Raw genomic sequence first — 23,048 nt, forward strand, 5'->3', positions numbered from 1 at the left:
GAACAGTGTTGACTTTAGCTTACAAAACAAGTCTAGCCGCACGTCTTTCTGTTAAAAAATTGTTTTGCTAAAGAAAGAAGAAATCTTTGTCTGAGGAGCGTTTGGCAATTCGAACTTACGTGAATTGCAGAAAGTTAAGTTTCAAGACGTGCAGAACTAAAAAGTTGTCAAGCACACCAACGGCACGTTTATTGGTAGACGTCATTTAGACATCATTACGACGGTGATTAAAAACAATTGATTACGAAATTTGATTTAATTAATATATATACAGACATTGTATAATCAGCCATAAAAACTTGAACTTGTTTCGGAGTTACCAGCAACGTGTTAGAGTGTACCTGACGATAAGGAAGAAAGCAACTGAAAGAAATATAAAGTGATCGATATCTCGGCAATTCATTATGAAAGAGAATTTTGTTGCCGTTAGTGAAAAACATTGTGAACAATTTTGACAAAACACTATGCCTGCTACATCATCATTTAAAATTCCCGTATTAAAAACACAAACTTTAACCACAAGTAAAAATAAATCGAAAATTGGAGAGGTTTTGCAGTTAGATGTGACGCCATCGCCACAGTGTCATATTATTCAAGTTGAACGGCACCGATATTCCATGATTAAATACACCAAGATGGTAACCAGTGTTACGTTTAAATGACGGTAACCGTACATTTAGCGCTCAATACGCGAAGACGCGTAAACTTCAAGAGAAGATATAATGAAACTTTTGAATAACAATTTTATAGACTGTATATATATTGTATATATGTGGCGTGTGCATATTACACAAAACAGTAAAATATTTATAATTTAAAATTGTGCTGCCTTTTTGTATTCAACCTCGTTACCAGGACTCGTCCTTGTTTTAGAAGAAACCCTGGGCATGTAGTTGCTAGTACTTGTTACTTATATTATTTTTGATAAATATTTTGGCTTTTGTGGTCTTTAAAAAAACTAATTGTTAGCCCGTGAAAAAATTCCACGGGAATTTATCTGTCACTTATTATAGCTACCATTTTTGACTCACAGCAACCTCGTCCCCAGGGCATCTTGTATTTTTCTGACATCCAGGACGGCAATATCGCTGTCCCCGTCTCAAAAAGATACAAGATACCGTGGGGTCGAGGTATTATTAGTCAACCTGGATCCCAAGTCTCTTTTTGCATATCGGGCGGCGAATCAGTAAGCGCAGCGCCGATGAGAGACAAAATGCCCTGGGAACGAGGTTGGTTATTAATGTTTTTAAGAATTCTTTCTTATATTGAAAAAACCTAACTGGGATTCAGTTTTTTCACTCTTAACGTTGAGTCATAAGTTCAATTAGACTCCTTTCGTTTAACCTCTCCCCAGGGCTTTTTATATTCAGTCGAAATCCAGATGTTAAAAACAGAAAAAAGGTGGACGATGTTGCATTTTGTTATGATAAGGATCCCGGTTAGTTACATTTTTTATAGTAAAAAAATAGAGCCCTGGAAACGAGTGTTTCATTTCCAACATTTTGAGCTAGCGCATTGCGCATATTATTTAGCTACCTAGCTGCCAAGTTGGAAGCGAAACAAATGAAGGGAGAAAATTTAAAATTAATTTTGATTTTCTATTTCTATTTTTCTTTTACAGTCTTTTGTTTTAATTTTTGTCTAATAATCTGATGTTTGTTCTCTTGAGCACAAAACAAAAAACAGGTGTACCAACGTCGTTTCCAGAGCGTCTTTGTAACATTTTGACACTGTATCGCCGTCCTGATGTAACAAAGATGCAATATGCCCAGGGGATAAGGTTTAAAAGTGAATAACCTCGGTTCCAGGCCTTTTTATTGAGAAAAAAAAGTTCTAAAAGGAAGAAACGAGATTGGAAAGACATCTTTTATTTTAACATCCAAGACGTTTGAATATATGCAATCCAAAACAAGCTCTGTGCCAACCTCGATCCCAGGGCTGTTTTTTCTTTTTTTTTTTTCGCCTTCCTGGTATAAAAACTGACAAAGAGCCCGGGGGTCGAGATTGGCTCTGTATGTATAAGCCTTAAAATAAATATTTTAATGCTATTTTACAATGTAAGTTGAAACATCACAATAACTTGAAATTTTTTATTTATTTTCCCTTTCTTTTACCCTCCTGCCATTCTAGTTGTCACTCTCCCCCTCAGTGTCTCAAATTGTTATACTTGTTTCAAGTACTTGTGTTTTCGTGTAGCAGTCCACGAAAGATTCTTTTTGCTCATCTACGTCATCCGTTTTTCTTCGACTTTTTATCGTTATTATTCGCCTGTATGGTTTGTATCGTTGCCCTTGTGGCGTTTCGTGTTGTTCGTGTGGCGTTTCGCATTGTTCATCAAGTTTATCGTTTTGTGAATCGAATACTTCAAACGATTTTTCTTGTTCGTCATCTGTTGGTGGACTTATGTTAGGTGCGTCGTTTTCTTTCATAAAATAAAAGTCATCCATTATAATCTCACTGTGTGCTTCCTTAATAACTTCTGGCTTTATTAAATCTTCTGAAACACTTTTTTCGTATCGTATAGTCCCAATTTCAAAACTTTTCAATTCGATATGCTTTTCTTTCAGCCATGCGACGCAATCGTAGAACACACCAAAACCGATACTGTCTTTTAACCGCAGAAGCTCAATCAGGGTGCTGTCCTGTAATGTGATACGAAGAATCTTCTTCAGATGCTTCACAATTCCGATTTGTTCATCCATATCCATATAAGGACCACCACAGCAATTTGAATATATGAAAGAAACGTATTTTATAACACACGTTATCGCTACTTTCACACCATCTTTTGTGATTACGTCATCGCACTCAAATTCAAAATGGTGTTCATCGTTACTGTGACAAGAACAACACCTTTTGCGAGCCCAGTCGTAGTAAGGTTCTTTTCCAGTATAAAATATGGATGAGTTTTGAGTTACAGCTGCAAACAGAACTGACATTTTGTAGGCAGTCTTTCTTTGATTATTGTCCTAAATGTCGATAAATTCATGTACATATTACACGAACTCATCCAGAAATACAGAAATTGACAAGGAACTGTGGGAATGCTTAAACAAGAAAAACGCATAGCTACAAATTATTCAACTTACTCCAACATTACAGATAAACAAGGTTATTGTATGAAATGCAATGAAAAGACAGGATTAAGAAATGAAACATTGAACATACTCACTCTAAAGTTTTTACCACACGATGAATAAAAATTATACTTAAGTAAGGTCATTGTTTACACAAAGGCTACCATTTTTATTCCCAAGATAGATTTCTATATAGTTGTTAATAATAGTTAATTACCACAATTGTCACGCTTCACTAATTTTTAATTGTCTCTGTAATAATTTAATAACAACAAAAATAGTAGCAGTTTGATGACATTAGAAACATCTACATAACTTGCAATTTGAACAGATACATAAACATGACATTCTTACTCGTGCAGCAGAATTAATTTCATTAGCCAGCCCCACTTGTTAAGTAAGATGAATTAACTCGATGCCTACAAACATTGGAATTTTGTTAAGTCAAAATCTCTGCGCCATATGTAAAGACGGTTTTTTATTAAAAATCGTTCACAGCTTCAGCTCCGAGCGTTTTCCGTGGGTGCTCAATATGTTCAATTTCATTCCATTAAAGATGGCAGCGTTTTCTGAACTTTTATTGGCTGTTGTTAACGCATTTTCTGTCTGCAAGCAATTGGAATTTGATACATCTAAAGCTGCCAAAATGCAGGAGCCGTGGCCAGAAAAAAATTTTAATGCGCATGTCTGAATGCTAAACACTGGAACTGAAGCTATAAACGTCTTGATGGAAATCTGTCTTAATTTTTTACGTTTTTTCGTGAAATTTTTTATTCGTGTTTCTCATAAAAATATATATATTATGTTGAACTTGCGAAGTAATTGAAAAGCTACGACGTAGCTAGACATTTTTCTGTCCACATCTATGTAGAATATTTCAATTTACTGAAGACTTTTTTTCGACAAAGAAACAAGTAAGCTGCGAGATTTATGAACAAAAAAACATTCTAAAATCGTTGGAAAACAATTACTTATTTATCTGCTTGACGTAACACAACACAACACATGAACACAACAAACTTGATACTTCTGTACAATCGCACACAAACGCTTGCCAAAATTTCTTATTTTTTTAAATGTCAATATTTCTCAGATCGTTTCATTATATTTCGTCCACGATTGTAGTTGTACCTTGGAGAAAATTCTATTCTTTCCTCCAAGGTTGTACGTAAATGTTTTTTAAAAACATTAAAAGAATAACTGTACAGTATATTTACAATATAAATTTCTTAAAACGTGTAACTTCTATAAAACGAACCTCATTCTTTGTCTACCTTGTGTCTCGTGTCAGAAAAAAACAAAAAGCGTGCTGGAGAGGAGTTTCCATAAAGCCGTTGATAAAATATTTCAGATGTTTAATAACAATAAAATACTTCAGATTTTTAATAACAACACCGTAATCAAACATAGTTTGCACGCGATTTGCTAGAACGCAAGATGTCGAAAGAAGATAAATTGTTTAAAAAACTAGTTCTAATCCCAGCTTAGCAGCTTTACATATAAACAGAAAACTATACTGCGACCGTTGTACCCAAGTCACACGTACGAATTTAGTATGCAAACCTATTTTGACAGCTCTTATGACTGGCAAATGTATTCACTCATCCTGCAGTACTCTCAGTTTATTCACAGAATCATCATCTAGCGTCGAAAGTTCCTCTTCACTTATGATATCATACTCAGAATCACTACCATCCTTTGGATCCTCTATCGCAGGTGTTTCAATAGGTGTCTCGTTTTTAACTTGTTCATTCAGGCGTTCATCTTGTTTATCGTTTTTCAATACTATTTCTTCTTCGACTGGAAGACTGACGTCAGGATTAGATGCAAGCTCTTTTAAAGTTGGTTTTCTGTTTTCTTTCTGTTCTTGTGTAGGGGTAGTGGTTGCAGTTGGGGACTTTCGGTCTGTGTTTTCTTTTGTCGGAATATCTTTTTCTTCGGTTGTATCAGAAGCGTATTTTCGAACTTTTTTTGGTCGTTTTATAACAATCTTTGTACTTTTTTGTCTGGTTGGCTCGGCATTAGGGGGTTTATTATTTGGTGCATCTTTTTCATCGACAGAAGGCTTTGTTTTGACTTCGTTTGTATGTTCTGTTTTCTTGTCGTCGTTCAAAGTATATTTTCGTTGTTTCTTGGGTTTAACGGTTACGACCGCGGGACTTTTATGCATGTCTGCGGTTTGTGATTTCATTTCGTTTGTTGTCTCCCCATCTCCTGATGGGAGACCATCTTTTGATATCAACAGGTTCTTAACAGCAGCCTTTATTTTGTCTACCTTTTTAGATTTTCCCTTGCTTTTCTGTTCACCAGATGTTTTAATAATTTTTTTATCATTAGGCGCTGCATCAACATCTTGCTCTTTTGGCGCTTCATTGCTACTTTTGATTTTGGTGCTAACATGATCCACAAGGCTAATGCTAAAACTTTTCAATATAATTTCATATTCCTTCAGTTCATTAGAGGATTCTGACAAAATTATTTGTCCAACATCTCTTTTAAATTCCAATAGATCTTCGTACGTAAGCTCCTCCGCAGCGCTTAAAGTTGATTCAGTCAGTTTCTCTGTAATAACGCTATCGTATTCAAATACCTCAGAACTTACATCCAACAAAGAATATTTTACAATACAGTTAATCGTAACATGTCTGCCATCTTTAATTGAAACATTTTTACATTGGAATTCGAAATATTGTTCGTCCCCTCGTCCTCTTGTAAAACAGCATCTAGGCGAGTTAATCCACCGTTTCACGAAGAGAGGTACCCCACTGCTTTCAAATATGCTAGAACTGTTTAGCTTGGCTCTGGAAAACAACATCGACATGATGGCTAAGGATCATAAAAAAACCAATCAATGCTGAAAAGAAAGTTTGGACGTGGTAAGATAATACAAATACGTTATGTTTTTACTATTAATTTTCTCCTGAACAATCCCAAAATGTCACAAATGTCACATCTAAGGCATTAATTCTGTCTTGTAATACACAGCAAGAAAATTGTTAAAAGAAATTCCCTTACCTTTCTGAAGATGTTTTTAAATTACTTCTCAACTAAATCTTGTGTTTAACAAAATATAATTGCACGCGCAAACCACTAAAATAATCAAGTAATTAGTATCGCCATGGTTTGTATTGTAATACACTTTTTTAAAATGATCATGTTGTTTACGCTTGAGATACGTAGCAAGTATAAACACAAAGCTAAGAGGATATTATTCTAGATTTCTGCGCAAAAAAGAGTCTTTGTGTTTCCTACAATGTGACGTGTAAATTAATTGTCTCTTTTTAACAACGCCCTTTTTATAAACATAACATGAATTAAATTTTGTAAGGAATATATCATAGGCACGCATTATTACTCACAAAAAGTGTATGCTAAAAAAGTGCTAACACTTCCTTCAATAATAAACGCCCTCCATAAATAACGCCCTTCATAAAAGCGCCTTTTTATAAGAAACACCCTTCATAAAAGACGAGATCAATATATTCCTTACTTACACTGAAATAAATTATTTGGTTAAAACAATACTCGCAAATTTGGGATCCTTCGTGGGCTCCAGCGTGGAGTATTTTGTTGTACCTCTAGCAAATTTAAGAAACGAAGCGCGTTTTCTGCCGTTCATATTTCTTACTTGCCACCTGCGTGAATTAAGCAAGACTGATTTTCTTAACGGCACATAATTTTCAAAGGAACTGATGCGGAATTTCTCGTCGTTCCGCTTGAACACGAAATGGTACTAATGCTTGCTACGACAGAAGAAATTGTGTTGAGATTTTTTGTTTCGCGATTACTATTGTTTAAGTTTATTGTTGCCATGTATGGATTAAAGCGTGTTAAATGAAAATATAGTGGTTCAAAATTTACATAAATTCATTGAAAATGGTTGCTATGACATTTTTTTGCAACTGGTTGTTAAAATTGCCGGGTTGCACAATATAAACCGAAATTTATTTACACTGGATTTTTATACAAATCTAGTGTCTAAACAACGTTAAAACACAGTTTTTCTATGGGTACACCTCAAAAGCTATATTCCTAAATCCTGCCTACTCAGCCCGTTTACCTCGACAATTTGTTATATCTAATAGTATGATCTTCTAATAATAGTAAGGCGCTTTGTCATAAAAAAATTTGATACCTTTCTCCAATATTAGTTGTTGGTCAATGATGACTGGAACAAGTCGAAGACATATTTTGTCTTATCATCATGACCCATAATGGTTGAGATAAATTAAAGAGAGCAAGTTAGAATTGAAGTGCAGCCAGCGTATTAATATACCAACCTCGTCCCCAGGGGCTTTTGCCTTTTTAACATCTGACCGGGCCGTCAAGTAAGCGCTAGCGGCTTTGACATGGAAACAAAGGCTAAGGACGGGGATGATTAATATAAATGTCTAGCAGTTAAATCAAAATTAAAAGTGAAAGTAAAAAGAAATTCAAACACAAAATTTAAAAATTAAAACACATTCAAATAAAACTGAATCTTGTTCAAAAGTTAGAAAAATTAACATGCGTATAAGTTTATTGGAATTCCAGATGATAGAATTTCAAATATCTCCTTTCGCGCTTCTTAATAATGTGGCATCCTCCCCCGCAACTATAAATTGGCTGCTTGGCTTTTATTGCCGTGTCTAATATAGTTTGATTTAAACCTTACTTTTTAGGGGTTGATGCAGATATATTTTCTACACATTTCAATAACTAAAATGGTAACTTCATTATAAACACATTGCTTCGGAACATATTACTATTTTATTAATCTATCACTTAGCCTATTATAACAAGAAGTCACATGTTCAATTAGATATAGTGTCGTCAATTCTGTCTTCCAGTGCTCAATTCATAAAACATTTTATTGACTCAATTGTTATTCCACGAAACTGAATATCACTTGTTAATTGTCGCTTGTAGGAAATATCGCTTTTCATTATTTTTTCTGTTCAAGGTTTCTTATATCTAAGTACCCTTTAACTAGTCTTGTGGAAAGTGTCGTATGGTTATTTCAAATCCTTATTTTAAATGCACCACTCTTGTTTATTTTTCAGTTTCTTCTGTTACATTCATATTGTTGATTCCTCAAAATTATGATAGCTATTTTGGACGAATTCCATGGTTCCATTAAATGTAGATGTGATGTTTTGCGCATGGATCGAGGCTGTTCTTTTCATGCGATGCAACCAAATCATCCATGTTTTATACCCGTACAAAATACCGAGCACGGCTAAGTTGTTAAAAAAAATAATAAGAAAAAATGCAATCGGGTTTTGTTCATCTCTCGAGTATATTGATAATAGTGCCATGATAATGAAGTTTAAAGAGGATACAAATACGGCATACATTATTAGAAGAGCCTCGTTGTACATATCGGGTAGGTTTCGTGCGCGGAAAGCTTGTATACCACACATTACTGAAAGTAAAACCAGATACAACATTGTCCACACCATGTGGAGGTTGTAATGACAAACTGTCACCACTGTTTGTTCTGCCATATTGATAATTTGCTTGCTTTTGATTGGTTCAAATTGATATAAAAAGCTTTGCAGGAAGATAAACAATGAAGTTGTTGCAAATGCAATCGCTATCTGGAGAGTTGTTGTAATTCGAACATGTGTTTTGTCGATCCGAAGATTCGAATTAAATATTCGAAGCAAAACTTCCGTTCGAATTAATATGATGGTAATAATTAATACAGTCAAAAATCCCATTATATAAATTCTTAGTGAACAGGTGTGAACGTTGACATCAAGAACTGCGATAATGAAAGACAAAACCAAAAGAGATTGCAGAGAAACTTGAATAAAGGACAACTTTGCATTGCCTGTTCTAACAATTAAGGTGTGTTTGTGTTTAACGAGCGTGAAAAGTACAAAAGAATATGGTAAAACTCCAATCAAAGTAAAAGCAACAACAAGAAATGTGGATATCAGCATCGGCTTTGCCTCTTTTAACTTTATACATACCCTTTCTTTATAAGGCATGTTGTTTTGAGGACATCGAGTACAATTTCCCTGTCCATATCCAGTTTTCACTAACCCCTTGCTACAGGGAACACAATCCCAACAACATGGTTTGTCATTATGGTATAAGGGGTAAAGTCCTGGACTACATAAGGCTGAACAATGTGACACAGCCTTACCATTCTTTGGCCAAGCAATGTTGTTGGTTGTAAAAACCAATCCTGAATCTGTCTTCCACTTTCCAATTGTATTTAAAGTCAATCCCTTATCCGTCTCTTGTACATTTGTTATAAAATAAGTGACTGTGCTTATATCTCCATTCAGATCAAATTTTACGGTTTCGTTCATCAGTCCTTTAAATTCAACGACCTTCATATAATTTTCGTTAAATTCTGTACGGTCACCAATGTGAGGAAAATCGGAACAATTTTGACCACATTTTTCTCGAACAAATTTCTCCAAGCCAACTATAAACGCAGTAATTGCATTTCTAGTGTAACCTATTTTGTTCAACTTGAAGTAGGATTTGTAATCATTCAAAGTGACTCCATTACTATTTGACACATTGATTCCTCGTTTATTAAAAAATGTTTTCAAAAATGGATTATGCATTGAATCATGGTACGACAAATTCCAAAAATAATCTTCAAATTCAGTATACTGTCCAGCATATGGTGTAATGCCTATTGCACCCGATAAAACACTGGGTTCAATTTTATTAAGCAAAGTGCCAGCACCAGTAACAGCTTCTGATAAAATCCATGTTTTGTTATGCATCCCGAGTTTTTCAGCTTGCTTAAAAAGTAACAGACTTGGCCGCGATAAAGCAAATAAAACGATAACTTCTGCTTTTTCGTCCTGTCTTAAAATTTCAACAGCTTTTGTCAATTCATCTTCATCGTAAGGCATCTCAAATAATACTTCTGCACCAAGACAAATACCTTTAGCTTTCGCAAGTTCTCGAAAATGGTTCTGGCCTGCTCTACCATAAACATTATCAGTAGAGATGACAGAAACATATGTCCAGTTGAAATGAAGTATCAAATCCATAATAACTTGTACCTGAAATGTATCACTTGGTATTGTTCTCAGGAAGTCAGGGTAATCTGTTTTGCTGCTCAAAACTGGACTTGTAGCAGCGTAACTGATCATTACTAAATGTTCATCCGCCAATAACACACTTGCTCGTTGAGAAGCAGCAGAGGATGCTGGTCCTATGATTCCAATATGATGCTTTTCGTTTGCATCTTCCTGGCAACGGCATGTATTTTTTTCTTTTAATATTTTTTTTTTGGTATGCGTTTTGTTGACACGATTTTTTTCGTTTTGAATAACATAAAAGTCATCCAGCAACATATCCGTGAAAATCCCTGCTGTAATATCTAATTGCTCTTCTCCACAGGTGTCGTAAAAGACATAGCCAATACGATACGACGATTGCTCATTAGCTTTCATTAGAACATATCTGACTATCTCTATATATTGAAGGCCATTCGCATTAAACCTCGATGGAGAAGTATTATAGACAGGAAACATTCCCGTGACGTAATAATCAACCCTACCACTAGACATTTTGCTGACGCTAGCGCATTTGTTGTCAGTTAAAACTGACCTTGTCAACACAAAGAAGCAGTGAAGAAGAGCCAGGTGATTCATTGTACCTTGTACCCAAGATTTAACGAGCCCGTACTAGCGTTGCCAGTTTAATTTTTTTCATTTCCTAACCAGAGGTTTTTTAATGTGAGATTTCTTTTTATAGGGCCTTTGAATCTGAAATCTATTTGATCAATAAATTGCTCAACCGATTATTTTAAATTATTAAATATCTTTGCGTTTCCTTTTTCTTTTCTTTTAAATAATTTGTTCAATATTTTAAGTGTTTGTTTCTGCACCGGTTTTCTATTTATTTTTATTTTGTTTGTAACCGACTAATTGCTTGCTTTCTTTTCTGTAGAAAATCAAAGGTGGTACTCGCCTACTTGACCTCGCCTACCTGACATTTATTTCATGTATTATTTCGAATAATATTTCTTTTAGTTATATTAAAACAGTGAAATTTTCTTATTTGAGAACGACATTGATATTCACCGCTAAAAAAAACAAAGGTAGACGTCTTTACAAATTTCACGATCAATTACTTTTAAGCTTACCATATTCTCTGAAATTATCTTCCCAAAGATAATACAGAAATTATTATCGGACTAAAAATGTATCACGGGTTACAAAATTCTGTTCAATAAATAATTTCCTCTGACAATTTTTTTATCAGGCAAGGTAGCAAAAGTCAACCTTCATCCCCCGATGCACTTTTACCATAGCGTTCTCAGTCTATTTGGAACCATTGGTCGATTAATTAAATTAGACCAAACCTCAAGTATCGCTGAAAAGCTGGTACAACATTGTAACGTACGCGAAATCGAAAACAAATCATTACCATGGATCTGTTTCTCCACGGGGCGTAAAACGTGAAGGCGTGCGGGTTTTTTTCAAGGTGCCACATGCGCAGTAGCATAATATTGTACAATATGCAGCGAAAAAAATGGCTTTTACGAAAATTAGAAACCATTCCTATTTTTCGCCGGTCGCTTACAAATCTAGCTAATCAAGATGCCTGGAATTTGTATACAAACTTATTTAATCGACACAAGACGGTCCAAACAAAAATATTTACTTATTTACTTTCGTGTTTACAAAAAAGATATATAACTTTGAAGCATTGAATAACAACATTAGATCTTCCTCATTGTATTTATACAATTAGTATTTCATTTGTAACTATGGTTACTGTTAAACTTAATTTTTATGTTTGTTTTTAACATTGCAACCAATCAACCAATCACAAAATCACAAATATAATTAATTTATTAATTTAATTTTGTTCCAAATATGTCCAAGAAGATTTTATCTTTTAAATTTCGTGGGAGTTAATCTAATCACACGTCGTTGCGATGTTGAAGTGAATCAGGGAAGTGTACATTGAAATGAATAAAAAACCGCAACGCAATGACGTCAGCGTTTCCTTTTTTAATATGAAAACTTTCACTTTGATGACTTAGACAAGCCATTTGTTTTTTTTTTTAAAAAATTATTTCTTGCTCAAGTATTTCTCATTTTACTCGCGGCCTGATAGTACAGACCGCTAATTCGAACACAGAAGGCGTCGGAAAATATTCGAAATATGCAGCAGTCAACAAAAGGAGTTTCATTAAGCAAGGGACCTAAATAACGCATGTTCGAATTAAAGGTATTCGAATTAGCAGACACTAATTACCTTTCTTAAATTAGCAGAAAAATATGGAAATACGTGTTTGCTTCACTTCACTTGATAGTACTTTCTAAAACCTTTAGAAAAAAATTATATGTATCATATAAAAGTTTTTGTCAGGTCATTCTTTATCCCATCCCCCTCATTCGAATTTTATGGGTTGCTAGGTAACAGTAAACAGTAAAAACAGCTAACATGTTAATATGATTTAAAATAAAAATTATTAATAATAACATTTTTTAAATAATAAATTATGCATATGATTCTCAGTTGATAACTTTATTATTTAAAAGTATAATTATTAATATTTTATACTACTTTATACTTTTTTACTCTTTTCTATTATACTCTTTTTTATATTATAGTAGCTTTATTTAATTATACAATTCACACTTTCTTTAAAACTGGTAGCGCAAAATAATCGCTAAAAAATAATCACACAGTATTTACATCAAAGCTTACAAAATGTCTGTAAAATCAGCAAAAGATCTACAGAATATTTCAAGATTTGTTGCGAAGGACGACAAAAATAGTAACATGAAAGTGAGTGTCAACCCCGTTACCATGGTAGTGACGGTAGAATATAATAATGAAAATAAAGAGACGGATGATTATGATCTAAATGACGACAAAGGTAGGAATACTATTGCCAATTAAAATATTTTTTTTTATTCAAAGATCATCTCGTGGCTTGTGATTTAAATACATAAAAAATTTACAGGTGCGAAGTAGGCCAGTATCTAAACAAAAAAGTATTTATCCAAGGATACACGAAACACTTTGTTGAGAATACTAAATTGGGAAATTGTTGTTTTCAAATTGTTGTTGTTATAAAAAATGAAAAAAAAAATTGAAAAAAAAAAGAATTCTGTGTTTTATGTCTATTTAACCCTGAATTCCTTCATCAACTGAAATACTCCTATAATAAAGCCAAACTTGGTGTTTCTTACATTTCACTACTTCACTTGGCAACTTTCATTCGATTTTTTTGAAATCCTATTTTGTTTGCTGATATTGTTGAATGTCCGCGAAAAAAACATTGGTATTATTCACATCTGCCTTTTTCCCCTAATGGTAATATTATAAAGGGTAATAATGTAGGAAATATTCAACAAACTAAATTTACGTACCAACCAATCTTCCCGATTCATAGCACACAGCAAATCACTCTGCTTCAATAGCAACTAGTCTTTAATAATAACAAGATATTTAAACTTTTTAACATGGTTTGTTTTAAAATCATCATCCAAAGTTGAGTTTTTTGAAGAAAAAATGTTGATGTATATGAAGGTTTATCATGGCATACGAGTGTGTCCATTCTCTGGGGATAATGGTGCACGCCGATTGCATCTTTGGCAAATATATTTGGTGTGATGAAATTTAAGTCGAGCTTTGCATATCGCTAGTATACTACACGGCAATAAGTAGGGTTCGAGCTGCACTTAGGGTAGTAGATCCGTTTACTGCTCTCAGTTCTGAGGACCGTGCATAGAACCCCGGTCACGGTGAGGCAGTTTGATAGCTATGCACAAAGTGGTTTAATATTTGTTGAAAAAAGTTCGGTTTGTTCTTTATAAAACCAATTTACACGTTATTTTCATTTTTCTTTCTCTTGGAAATTCATGAATTGTTACATAATTTATCATTTTTAGATGCTGTGCTGCAACATCAAAAAGTTAAAAAAAAGAAACCAAAAAATGCTAAAGATGTTGATGACTACGGAATCCGAAAAGTTTTTAAAGCTTTCAAAGATGATATGAATGCTGGTGTATCTGCAGATGAACTCATGGAGGTTGTTTTTCCCAGCTACTTTTCTTATTATTTAGCTGCCTATTATATGTTTTCTACTAATACAATAATAACCAATTACCCCGGGCTGTACGGCAAAATATCAATATATTTTGGTACCGCCCAAAACAATTGGTTATTATTTTATTTTTTAACCGTCTAAGTTAGATAAAAATAAAAAATGAGAGTTGTGGTTTAGTGTTCCTGGAGATAATATCATTCACTAGCACTACTTTCGTAAACACTCGAGGTCAAAATTCGGAACAATCCTGTCTAATAACAAACATTCTATGCAGAATTCGAATGTCCGTATAGAACACACATTTGTAAACAAAACATTGCGATGTTCGACACTGACAGAACAATGTATTGAATGGGCAATTAAAATTTAGTTGCAGCAAATATTTAAGTACTAGTCATTAGCCCGTGGAAAAATCCACGGTTTCGCCTGTCCTTTTTTATACCACATCACATGCGTCTCGCTACTTGCACAGCTAAGCTACCATCTTGCGTGACAGACAGACAGACGTATACGGGTATTGTAATATAGATTTTTTTTAACTAGCTAGCAAACTGGCCAAAAATAACATGGGCTTCAACGAGTATTATATTGACTCAATAACCAAAAATCTGAAGGAACGGGTGTGAAAATGAGAGGAGACGTATTTGTTATAACTTTGTCGTGTTGTGTTTTGTATTTTTGATAAAAGTGGATATCAGATCATTGTTTTTTTACGGAAAAATATAGCTAGTAGTTAACTAGCCATGTATTGTAGAAGTTAGATACATAATCATTTCCAATGCTTCTTTAAACTTGTTTACATTTTAAGCTACCATATTTCTTGACGACGGGAATACTGCAAAATATCGACCCGCCGTCAAGATTGCTTAGCCAATCAGATATCTTAAAAAACCACATTGCCTGCTTGAAAAAACCAGAAGGTTAACAATCTGTGATACTACTTGTAGCAATTGTTATGCAAATCGAGTAATATTGCTTCTAATTTTCAATATTTTATTTTACTTTTTTTGTGTGTGAGTGAGTGAGTGAGTGAGGGAAGGGGGAGTGAGAGTCAAGAAAGTTGCTGCGGTTGAGGCTGACGCACAAGAGCAAATTTATAAGATTCAAACTGTATTTGCATTCTCTACATAAGTATCTACCATAATAAAAATAATCGACAAAAAAAATATACCCCTCTTTCCAGCTTCCTAGGCTGCTACGGAGTGGTAAGCAAGCATTCTTTTATAGTTTTACTTTGGTAGTTCGGCACATTATTTTCCCAAGTGCTGTAAAGATGATGGATCGGGTCCCATTAGATCCATCATCTTTGCAGTACTTGGGAAGATAATGTGCAGTATTACTTATACAACGTGCATCGTTGTTCCTATAGCTTTAATAGTTGTTCAACCTCTAAAATATTTACAGTCAACCCTCTTAAAACAAAGAATCGCAATTAATTCGATATAGTAAAACTTTATCTTTATCATTTCTTCCACTATATGTTTAGGTGTTTCATGAGATGGGATATAAAATAAATGATGCCGAATGTGCTCGTTTAAAACAGTATGCCGATGCAGATGGAAATGGAAAATTGGATATTCAAGAATTTGTGAATCTTATTCTTTTTGTTTTTCTAAAGATTGAAGATACAGAGGTAACTAGCGTCTTTAAAGAAAGATAAAGTGCGTATTATAAGTTACGGTCTATTAAACACGAGGTGCAGTCTACTTATTAAGGGAGTTTTTTTAGCCAGATTTTTATCGACCAAGCATTTTAAACCACTTTATATTTTGACCGATTGTGTTGTCTTTTTTAAGTGCATTAGAAAGCCAAATGGCTTCTTAATGCAATTTTTGAGTTTAAAATTGTGATTTATGATAAGTCTTATTTGGCATTTCCAAAATTTAGTTAGTGAAAAGTGACAAGTAAGCAACGGGAAGTTTCTTCTTCCCGTCGGACAGTAGCTAAGTTACATTACCCGCTAGAAATACGTATGGGATTGCTCTAACGTTCTTGCCTCTACATTGCCAATTGCAGTAGATGGTTTGTAGCGAGTTGAAAACACTACATTGGAATGTAGTGTTTTATGATTACGCTACCACTACGCCATCTTCGCTAAAATCTGTGCAGTTGACTAATATATTTAACAACTCAATGTTTGTGCAAAATTTCTTTATACCGACTTTCTTACCGATATATTTTTATATTGTTGATTTTAGGATGAAGTGTTAGACGCCTTTAAAATCTTCGATTATGGCGACACAGGTTTTATTCCATCTGTTGAAATGAGACGCGTTTTGTTTAACTTGGGAGATAAATTATCGAATATTGAAATGGATTCTTTCATACAGAAAGGAGATTTAGATCGAGATGGAAATATTAATTATGGTGAGTTCACAAGAAATATGATTGAAAAAAGTAATGAGTACGAAAAATTACATAAACTTTAAACTTGGATATAAATAAAAGAACTCAGAGAGAAAAACAAAAGAACTCAGAATATGACGTTGTAACTAGTTGTTGAGACCTTTAAGCTTAACGCCCACTGGACACGTTTCTGTAGTGTTAGCCTTAATACTACGGTGTTACGACACTCCTATAGAGTTAAAGAAGTAGGAACGGATATCAGTAACAGCCCTTAACCTTCTGGTGTTAAAAATAATTTTTTTTTAATCTTATCAACCTTTTAGCGCCTTTTGTACCGCTTTTTAGATATATTTATCAGACATTCAAATTTACATGATTTAACGACGTTTTCACCAAGTTTTTATTTAGAAAATTTAAAAAGACGTTTAACGCCCAACGTGTATCATATTTTACTTAAAGCCGACGGCTCCCTACATGAATATGCTACTTCTGTGTTACTGTCTGTAACAGGTACAGTGGATTTTCTTATTTTCCTTTGATGTAGCTGGACGAATTATGTCTCAATTGTTAAATCTTCTGATATTACAGTACGACCCTAATAACATTAATGTAACCTCAAAATCTTAATTTAAATTAAAGAAGCCAATACAATGCACTTAAAATTTTGAGACCGAAGAACTTGGTAACAGGGCGGTAATGTAAGTCATTATTCACCGCGTTGGTAACTAGGGACAACCCAGGACCAAATTGAGTAAGTTTCCCAAACCTGGGTCCCCAAATCTGTTTCGATTAAACCTCAGTACATCTGCAACCGTTTGTCAAAAGTACATGATACTATACATTTTTTTCATCAGCGTTTCGATATCTATAAAATGAAGGCAACGAGTATACAAATTTCTAAAAAACTTGTACTTTGGCAAGACCTTGCTTAAAATTTTAAGCTATAATATCTAGGCGTTGGTCAAAAACATACGATCCTAGACATTATTTTGATCAGCTTTTTAAGTTCTACACAATAGAAACAACGGGTGAACAAATTTGTAAAAACAAATTTTTGTGCATTGACGAGTCCTTGCTCACGTCATCAAAACTCAAGTGACGATTCTTTTTTATTGTTCTCATGCTTAAGTGGATTATTCCAGGGCCTTACCGCCTTATCCCATTTACTAATAGGCTAGTGTTTGTGCGTCTATGGCTGGTAAAGTGTATGTGTTCATATTTTTGATGCAGCCGAAAACCTTTGAGGGTAAAATAAGCTACGGTCTGTAAATATGCTGAATATCAGTAAATCGAAAGCTTGTTTTGACGGGAAAACATAGACAACAGGAGGTTGTTGTTACTTGGACTGGCTTTACGTGCAATATACTTGTATCTTTCTATGCAAAATTTCAAAGGATATTATAGCTAACTAGTTCAAAAGTTTGAAGCTTATTTTAATAAAAAATTTGAAGTAAAAGCAAGGTAAATGCTGATGTCGAATAAATTAGGCATTGTCAATATATGTAGGGAAATTTTCTGTCATTTTCAGTTATACTTGGATACCCAATATTACATTAAAGATGATTTAAGTTATTAGCTATTTGTAGCTCGACTTTCGTGTAAGTCACGAATGTCGAAATCCAACAGCCGTTTCGTAGCCCCTCCAAAGGATAAATTGTTATCTTAAAAAAAGTTATAGGTAATCAGTTGATATCCAAAAACAAAACTGGAAATAAATTTGGGATAATTTAAATAAAGATTTGAGCCTAACAGTACATCTTAAAATCCTGTGATCTTTGGACACTCTTGATAGATTTTTCTGAAGGTAGACCGGATTCTCTACAAAATCAAGTGGGTTTGTGGCCGACCTACCCAAAGCGAAGCCTTGCCTTAAGAATGACCTTTTTCGAAAATGCACAAATTTTTCGCTGCGAAAGGATTTAAAGTCAATATATTAAAAGTCAACTTCTTTTGATTTTTAGATTTATTTTTTCAATGTATATGGAAGGTAGCCCATCAAAAAGGCTTTTGCTATAAGTCTAGTCAAGGTCAAATACTTAGGCGGTGAACACACCTCACCGATACCTAGAAAGCACTTTGACATGGTTTGTGGATATTAAAAAATCTAGTCCAAAGGTCAAACCCTCAGGCAAAGAATAAAACAACTCTAAAATGGTTTGTGTGGTGCACAATTTAGGTCACGGCGAAAAGTGCTACGGCATAAATGAGGGCGTACCTTAGCGATTGCTGGAAACTACGTTGACAAAGTTTGTGCACTATTATACTATATAGTCAAATATATCGAGATTGTCTGACCTAAAACAGGGCAGGCTAACATAGGATATATGTGCTAATCAACAACGGGAAGCGATAAAAGCAGGATTTCGTGCAATAATCTTTTTATTGTGTCACGTGACAGTGCTGCCCTAGTCTAAATCCGTGGCTGCAACCTATGTAAAAAAACGTAATGTCTACTTTGTTTGTGTGATGTATATGATTAAATATTTTCTTCCCTAACGTTGCGTTTTATCGCCTTGGTATTGGGAAAGGGATTTCCAACCATCTAATTATGTTAGATTATTTTCCTATAGAAACTTTCTTTCACATTTTAGTCTTTTTTTCGTTCTTTTGCAAAGGAGGACTATTATCTTCTTGATGGGTAATGACACAAGATTGTTATCAATAATTTTAATCTTTACTGAAGAATTCCAAACACGTTGTTATGTCAATTTTTAGTCCTTTTTTGTCATTAATTAGCGTGATTTTCTCTGGCAATAATTTTGCGATTCAATGTCAAATTTTTTGCTTTTCAGGCTTTATTTTTTACAAATAAGGTCCGAGAATCACAATTGGGGAAATTATGTTTGTGAGCCCAAAGCTAAATAAAAGAATATGTCAAACACATTTTCTTTGTGAGTTTTTGTTTGTTTGTTAAAAGAAACTCTAATTAATCTTTTTCAATTTTTTCAATACATACGTAACTGTTCCTAGAAAAAGGTGCAATCTTGGCGATGAAAAAGCATGCAAGTCCCTTGTAAAATGAATTTCCCTTGACAGAAACATCTATCTATATTATATCAGGACTTAATAAAAACTAAACAAAGACTTAAAATTTGACATTTATCTAGTCTTTGATTTTCTTTTTTCGAGTAAAAAGTTCGTGTCATCTGGAGAAATTAGCTTCAGTGGGTACGAAAAGTGGGTCGAGGTAAGGAGTGTTTGGGTGTTATCCGTGGTTCGAGTTACCAGAGTTTTTTATAAGAAAGTATTAAGGTGAAAAAATGTGTGCAAAGACATGTGACATACGCCCACGTACAATGCCCACTATACTTCAAATATACCGCAAGCATCTTCAATAGTTCATGTACCAGTATGTTAATTCAGAAAATAGTATAGCTTCATTATTTGAAGCCTCTCCAGGAACATGGCATTTTTGAAGAACATCAGTGCAAGTTTTGTCATCTGGAACTTAAATCGAGTTCCTTATAGTCTACTAGCTGATATAAAGTTGCAGCTAGATGTTTACAGCAGCCGCCTACGCCGGATTTACATTTGCATGTTGCATATAAAATCTTTCCAGTGCTTTGGTTTAGGTGTACATATAAATCGTATTTGGCTCTTTTCATGGAAGCAGCTACGTAGCACTTTACAATAAAAAGTGTATAATGTCCTTTCACATTGGTATCCTTCCCTCTTTTTGGCCATTGGATAGTTCCCTGCAATTCTTGAAATAACGCCTCAAAAAGTTCATAGCTTTCAGATCCGGTATAAAATTTAAAGTGAGTTTTATTATGCCTGCATATTTTTTTCAACTAATATATTTTCAACATCATTTTTTTTTTTTTGTTATTTCCTCCAGTTTTGTTTTTAAAAGTTCTATTTCCATGGCATGATGCTCTTCTCATGTCGGTTCAACTTTGTGTGAACTTTTTTGTTCCCTTGCGGATCGAATAGGTGAAAATAACTCTGGTAAAAGTCCAAGACTAGTACAAGTGTTTCTTGGTTTCTTAGGGACTAGCAATGCGACCTTTGGAACAATAGTTGGCACTTTATTCATATATGCCTTTTTACCCCCTTTAAAGTGGGATGAGAAAAACCTATGTGAGCTTTTTGACTTGAAGTCTTTTCTGCTAATTTCAGCAAGCCACTGTTTTCTCAAGGCCTTGTCTTTAGGAATGATATAAAAACTAAGTTTTTTGTTTCGTTTTAAGTTGTTAAAACAGTGAGGAACACAGCATGTTATCCCGCCACTGTTGTTCGAGCCAATGACGGTTGTATTAGCTGCTTGTACATCTGATAAGGTAAAAGAAACAGAACTAGAAGTTCCAGTGATACTGCCAGTTGTAGAGTTTTTAAAAACACTGTTTTTTATTATATATAGTTGTAGAATTCAGTGGATTTTCTTCGGTACTTTCTGTGATACTCATTACTGCAGCCATAATTGTTTACATCTAATATTCGGCGATGAATACAACTACCATAATGCAATGCGAATCTTGAGAATTACGGGAACTGCGAATTGTTCATTGCTTTCAGCGACTCATTCCCGCTTCTCTGTTCTCACGGACACATTTCCACCGGTTTTTTACATTCTGGGAGACATTCCCACTTGTTCACTGTTGTCAGACATGTGTTGCTGGGAAAAAGTATACTGGTGCGCAAGATATATTTTATCGGTTAAAAATTGCTGATGCAAAGTTACCTTCTCCAACTGTCTCTCTAATAGTGCAAATTCTTCCTTAATATTTTTTCTGGGTAATAATAAATTCTAACTTTGTTATGGGGTGGCATAAAACTTCTCATGATTTGGTACGGTTGACAGCAGTACTTCTAGGAACATGCAAAAAGAAATATTTGACTGATTGTGGTAACATTTATGTGCTCCTTGACTTTTTAAAAACAGTCTAGAAAAATAAGTTGATATGGTTTTATGACTACGAATATGAAAGAGCTTAAAAATTTTAGTTCCCTATTCAGAATTGTACTAGAAACAATCTATAAAAATAACTTCAGTAGAAAGTTTCGATGCCGGTGTTTTTGTGCAGTTGACTTTTATAAGTTCTATCCCAGTAAACACGAGACGTCTTAAACACGTCTTTAAAACGTCTTTTAAAGACCAGATGAGACGTCTCTAAGACGTCTCTGACCCGTCTAAAAGCGTAACGCCTAAAGACGTCTTTAAGAAACGTAAAAAAGACGTCTTTTTGCGACGTGTTAAAGACGTTTTAAAGACGTTTAAGAGACGTTCCCGTAGGTACCAAAACGTCTTAAAGACGTCCTTGTTTAGTCTCTTTTAAACGTTATACTGCCAAGGTAGGCCTGCTTCAAATAATTTTCGCCTATGCGTATTAGGATTTTAGTAATGGAGGTGTGACAAACCAAAACAAGAAAAGGGTTAAGAAAACGATGATGAAGTATTTAATAGAAAATTTATATTTCTATCATTTATATAAATAAATAGTTTAATAAGAATAAAATAATATCACATACAAGCTTTTTTATAAGCAACAACAACGAGAACAAATTCATTATATACTTTCGGAAACTTTTCTTGTTCTAAAAGATGAATGTTCAATGAGCAACAGATAAGCAACAATCAAGCATTTAAAACAGAATAACCTAAGATTCATTAAGCTAAACTGCTGTTTTGCTTATAAAAAAGCGTGCATTCAAAAAAATATACAGCGTAGCTAATACTAGAAATATTTAAAATTGTTGACCATAAACAATAACAGTTAGTATCTTTGAAGGTTGTCTTGAACAACAGCGTCATTTTATTTCGCCAATCAGTAACACTTTGGCCTGAGCCCTGCTTGTAAAATATGTCTGTCATATTGTGCACGTTGGATGATGTGTTTATTCTTTGAAGTTATATCCAAAAAACCCTTTAATAAAATGCATTTCAGTCATTACACCAATATATAAAGTAGCTACTGCTTTTTTTTTCAAGAACAAACTTTATAGGTCTAAAGCTTTAGAACATGTGTGACGTGCACTTGAAGCGGAATGGATAGCTAAAACTAAGCATTTAAAGTATTATTTTCCCAAGTATTAATGAAAGCTCCCCTTGAAAGACCAAAAATCACAAATGTTCCTGACCGAGAAAGTACAAAAAAGAATATCTAAGATACTTACTTTTAATCACCAAAATATTTTCTTCATTGTCCATTCATATCTCGGGTAAAAACAGCCTTTTGCTTTACCATTTACTTGTTGTTTTATGGAGCACATTATTCCTTTAACTTCAAAAGTAAACGTCAAATGTAACATTTGTTGAAATGGAACGATGTTCTTTACAAGTTTATTCTATGCGGTCTTTCGAACGCTGTTTTCATTGTAAAATGTATCCTTTTTTAGACAAATTTAATTCGAATTTTTGGCTACCTCTGTATAAGAAATTCTGAAATATCAAAAACGTTTATTTCTACGCCAATTATTGCAAATGGGCAAAGAAATAACGTAGTTATTTGTTTCTTGTGAAATTATCCTAACGAAAAGAAATGATGACATTCATTTCAAATGAGATTATACTTGTCTTACAGAGACCAAATGAAGACGTCTTTGAGACGTTTCTTTCGAACGAGATTTTACTGGTCTTACAGAGACCAAATAAAGAC

The 23,048-nt window shown here is 34.0% G+C and overlaps 4 protein-coding genes across 4 annotated transcripts; 1 reads left to right on the forward strand and 3 right to left on the reverse strand.

The window, feature by feature from the left end:
* Nucleotides 1–1,852: 1,852 nt before the first annotated feature.
* LOC130628762 (uncharacterized) lies at nucleotides 1,853–3,364 on the reverse strand. The gene is made up of 2 exons (XM_057441765.1): nucleotides 3,173–3,364; nucleotides 1,853–2,969 (listed from the first exon to the last, which is right to left on the reverse strand). Exons 1-2 carry the CDS (start codon nucleotides 3,221–3,223, stop codon nucleotides 2,154–2,156), a joined length of 867 nt encoding a protein of 288 aa, XP_057297748.1. The 5' UTR covers nucleotides 3,224–3,364; the 3' UTR covers nucleotides 1,853–2,153.
* A 1,044-nt stretch (nucleotides 3,365–4,408) lies between these two features.
* Nucleotides 4,409–6,211, reverse strand: LOC130628761 (uncharacterized). Its single transcript, XM_057441764.1, has 2 exons — nucleotides 6,093–6,211; nucleotides 4,409–5,931 (listed from the first exon to the last, which is right to left on the reverse strand). The coding sequence occupies exon 2, from the start codon at nucleotides 5,896–5,898 to the stop codon at nucleotides 4,675–4,677; it is 1,224 nt and encodes a 407-aa protein (XP_057297747.1). The 5' UTR covers nucleotides 5,899–5,931; nucleotides 6,093–6,211; the 3' UTR covers nucleotides 4,409–4,674.
* A 1,509-nt stretch (nucleotides 6,212–7,720) lies between these two features.
* On the reverse strand, nucleotides 7,721–11,138 carry LOC130628763 (G-protein coupled receptor family C group 6 member A-like). Its single transcript, XM_057441766.1, has one exon. The coding sequence runs from the start codon at nucleotides 10,685–10,687 to the stop codon at nucleotides 8,135–8,137; it is 2,553 nt and encodes an 850-aa protein (XP_057297749.1). The 5' UTR covers nucleotides 10,688–11,138; the 3' UTR covers nucleotides 7,721–8,134.
* Nucleotides 11,139–12,651: 1,513 nt separating this feature from the next.
* Nucleotides 12,652–16,925, forward strand: LOC130628764 (uncharacterized). The gene is made up of 4 exons (XM_057441767.1): nucleotides 12,652–12,930; nucleotides 13,949–14,088; nucleotides 15,593–15,739; nucleotides 16,305–16,925. Exons 1-4 carry the CDS (start codon nucleotides 12,762–12,764, stop codon nucleotides 16,533–16,535), a joined length of 687 nt encoding a protein of 228 aa, XP_057297750.1. The 5' UTR covers nucleotides 12,652–12,761; the 3' UTR covers nucleotides 16,536–16,925.
* Nucleotides 16,926–23,048: the final 6,123 nt, after the last annotated feature.

Source organism: Hydractinia symbiolongicarpus, chromosome 15 (assembly GCF_029227915.1).
Source record: "Hydractinia symbiolongicarpus strain clone_291-10 chromosome 15, HSymV2.1, whole genome shotgun sequence".
Taxonomy (NCBI): Eukaryota; Metazoa; Cnidaria; class Hydrozoa; order Anthoathecata; family Hydractiniidae; genus Hydractinia; species Hydractinia symbiolongicarpus.

Bases quoted from the DNA above. Each gene is read 5' to 3' on its own strand.
- LOC130628762 (XM_057441765.1), bottom strand. From the start codon at position 3,223: ATGACCTTACTTAAGTATAATTTTTATTCATCGTGTGGTAAAAACTTT. The intron at 2,970-3,172 runs GTGAGTATGTTC...ATCGACATTTAG, and splicing joins CGTGTGGTAAAAACTTTAGA to GACAATAATCAAAGAAAGAC.
- LOC130628761 (XM_057441764.1), bottom strand. From the start codon at position 5,898: ATGTCGATGTTGTTTTCCAGAGCCAAGCTAAACAGTTCTAGCATATTT.
- LOC130628763 (XM_057441766.1), bottom strand. From the start codon at position 10,687: ATGAATCACCTGGCTCTTCTTCACTGCTTCTTTGTGTTGACAAGGTCA.
- LOC130628764 (XM_057441767.1), top strand. From the start codon at position 12,762: ATGTCTGTAAAATCAGCAAAAGATCTACAGAATATTTCAAGATTTGTT. The intron at 12,931-13,948 runs GTAGGAATACTA...TATCATTTTTAG, and splicing joins TGATCTAAATGACGACAAAG to ATGCTGTGCTGCAACATCAA. The intron at 15,740-16,304 runs GTAACTAGCGTC...TGTTGATTTTAG, and splicing joins TAAAGATTGAAGATACAGAG to GATGAAGTGTTAGACGCCTT.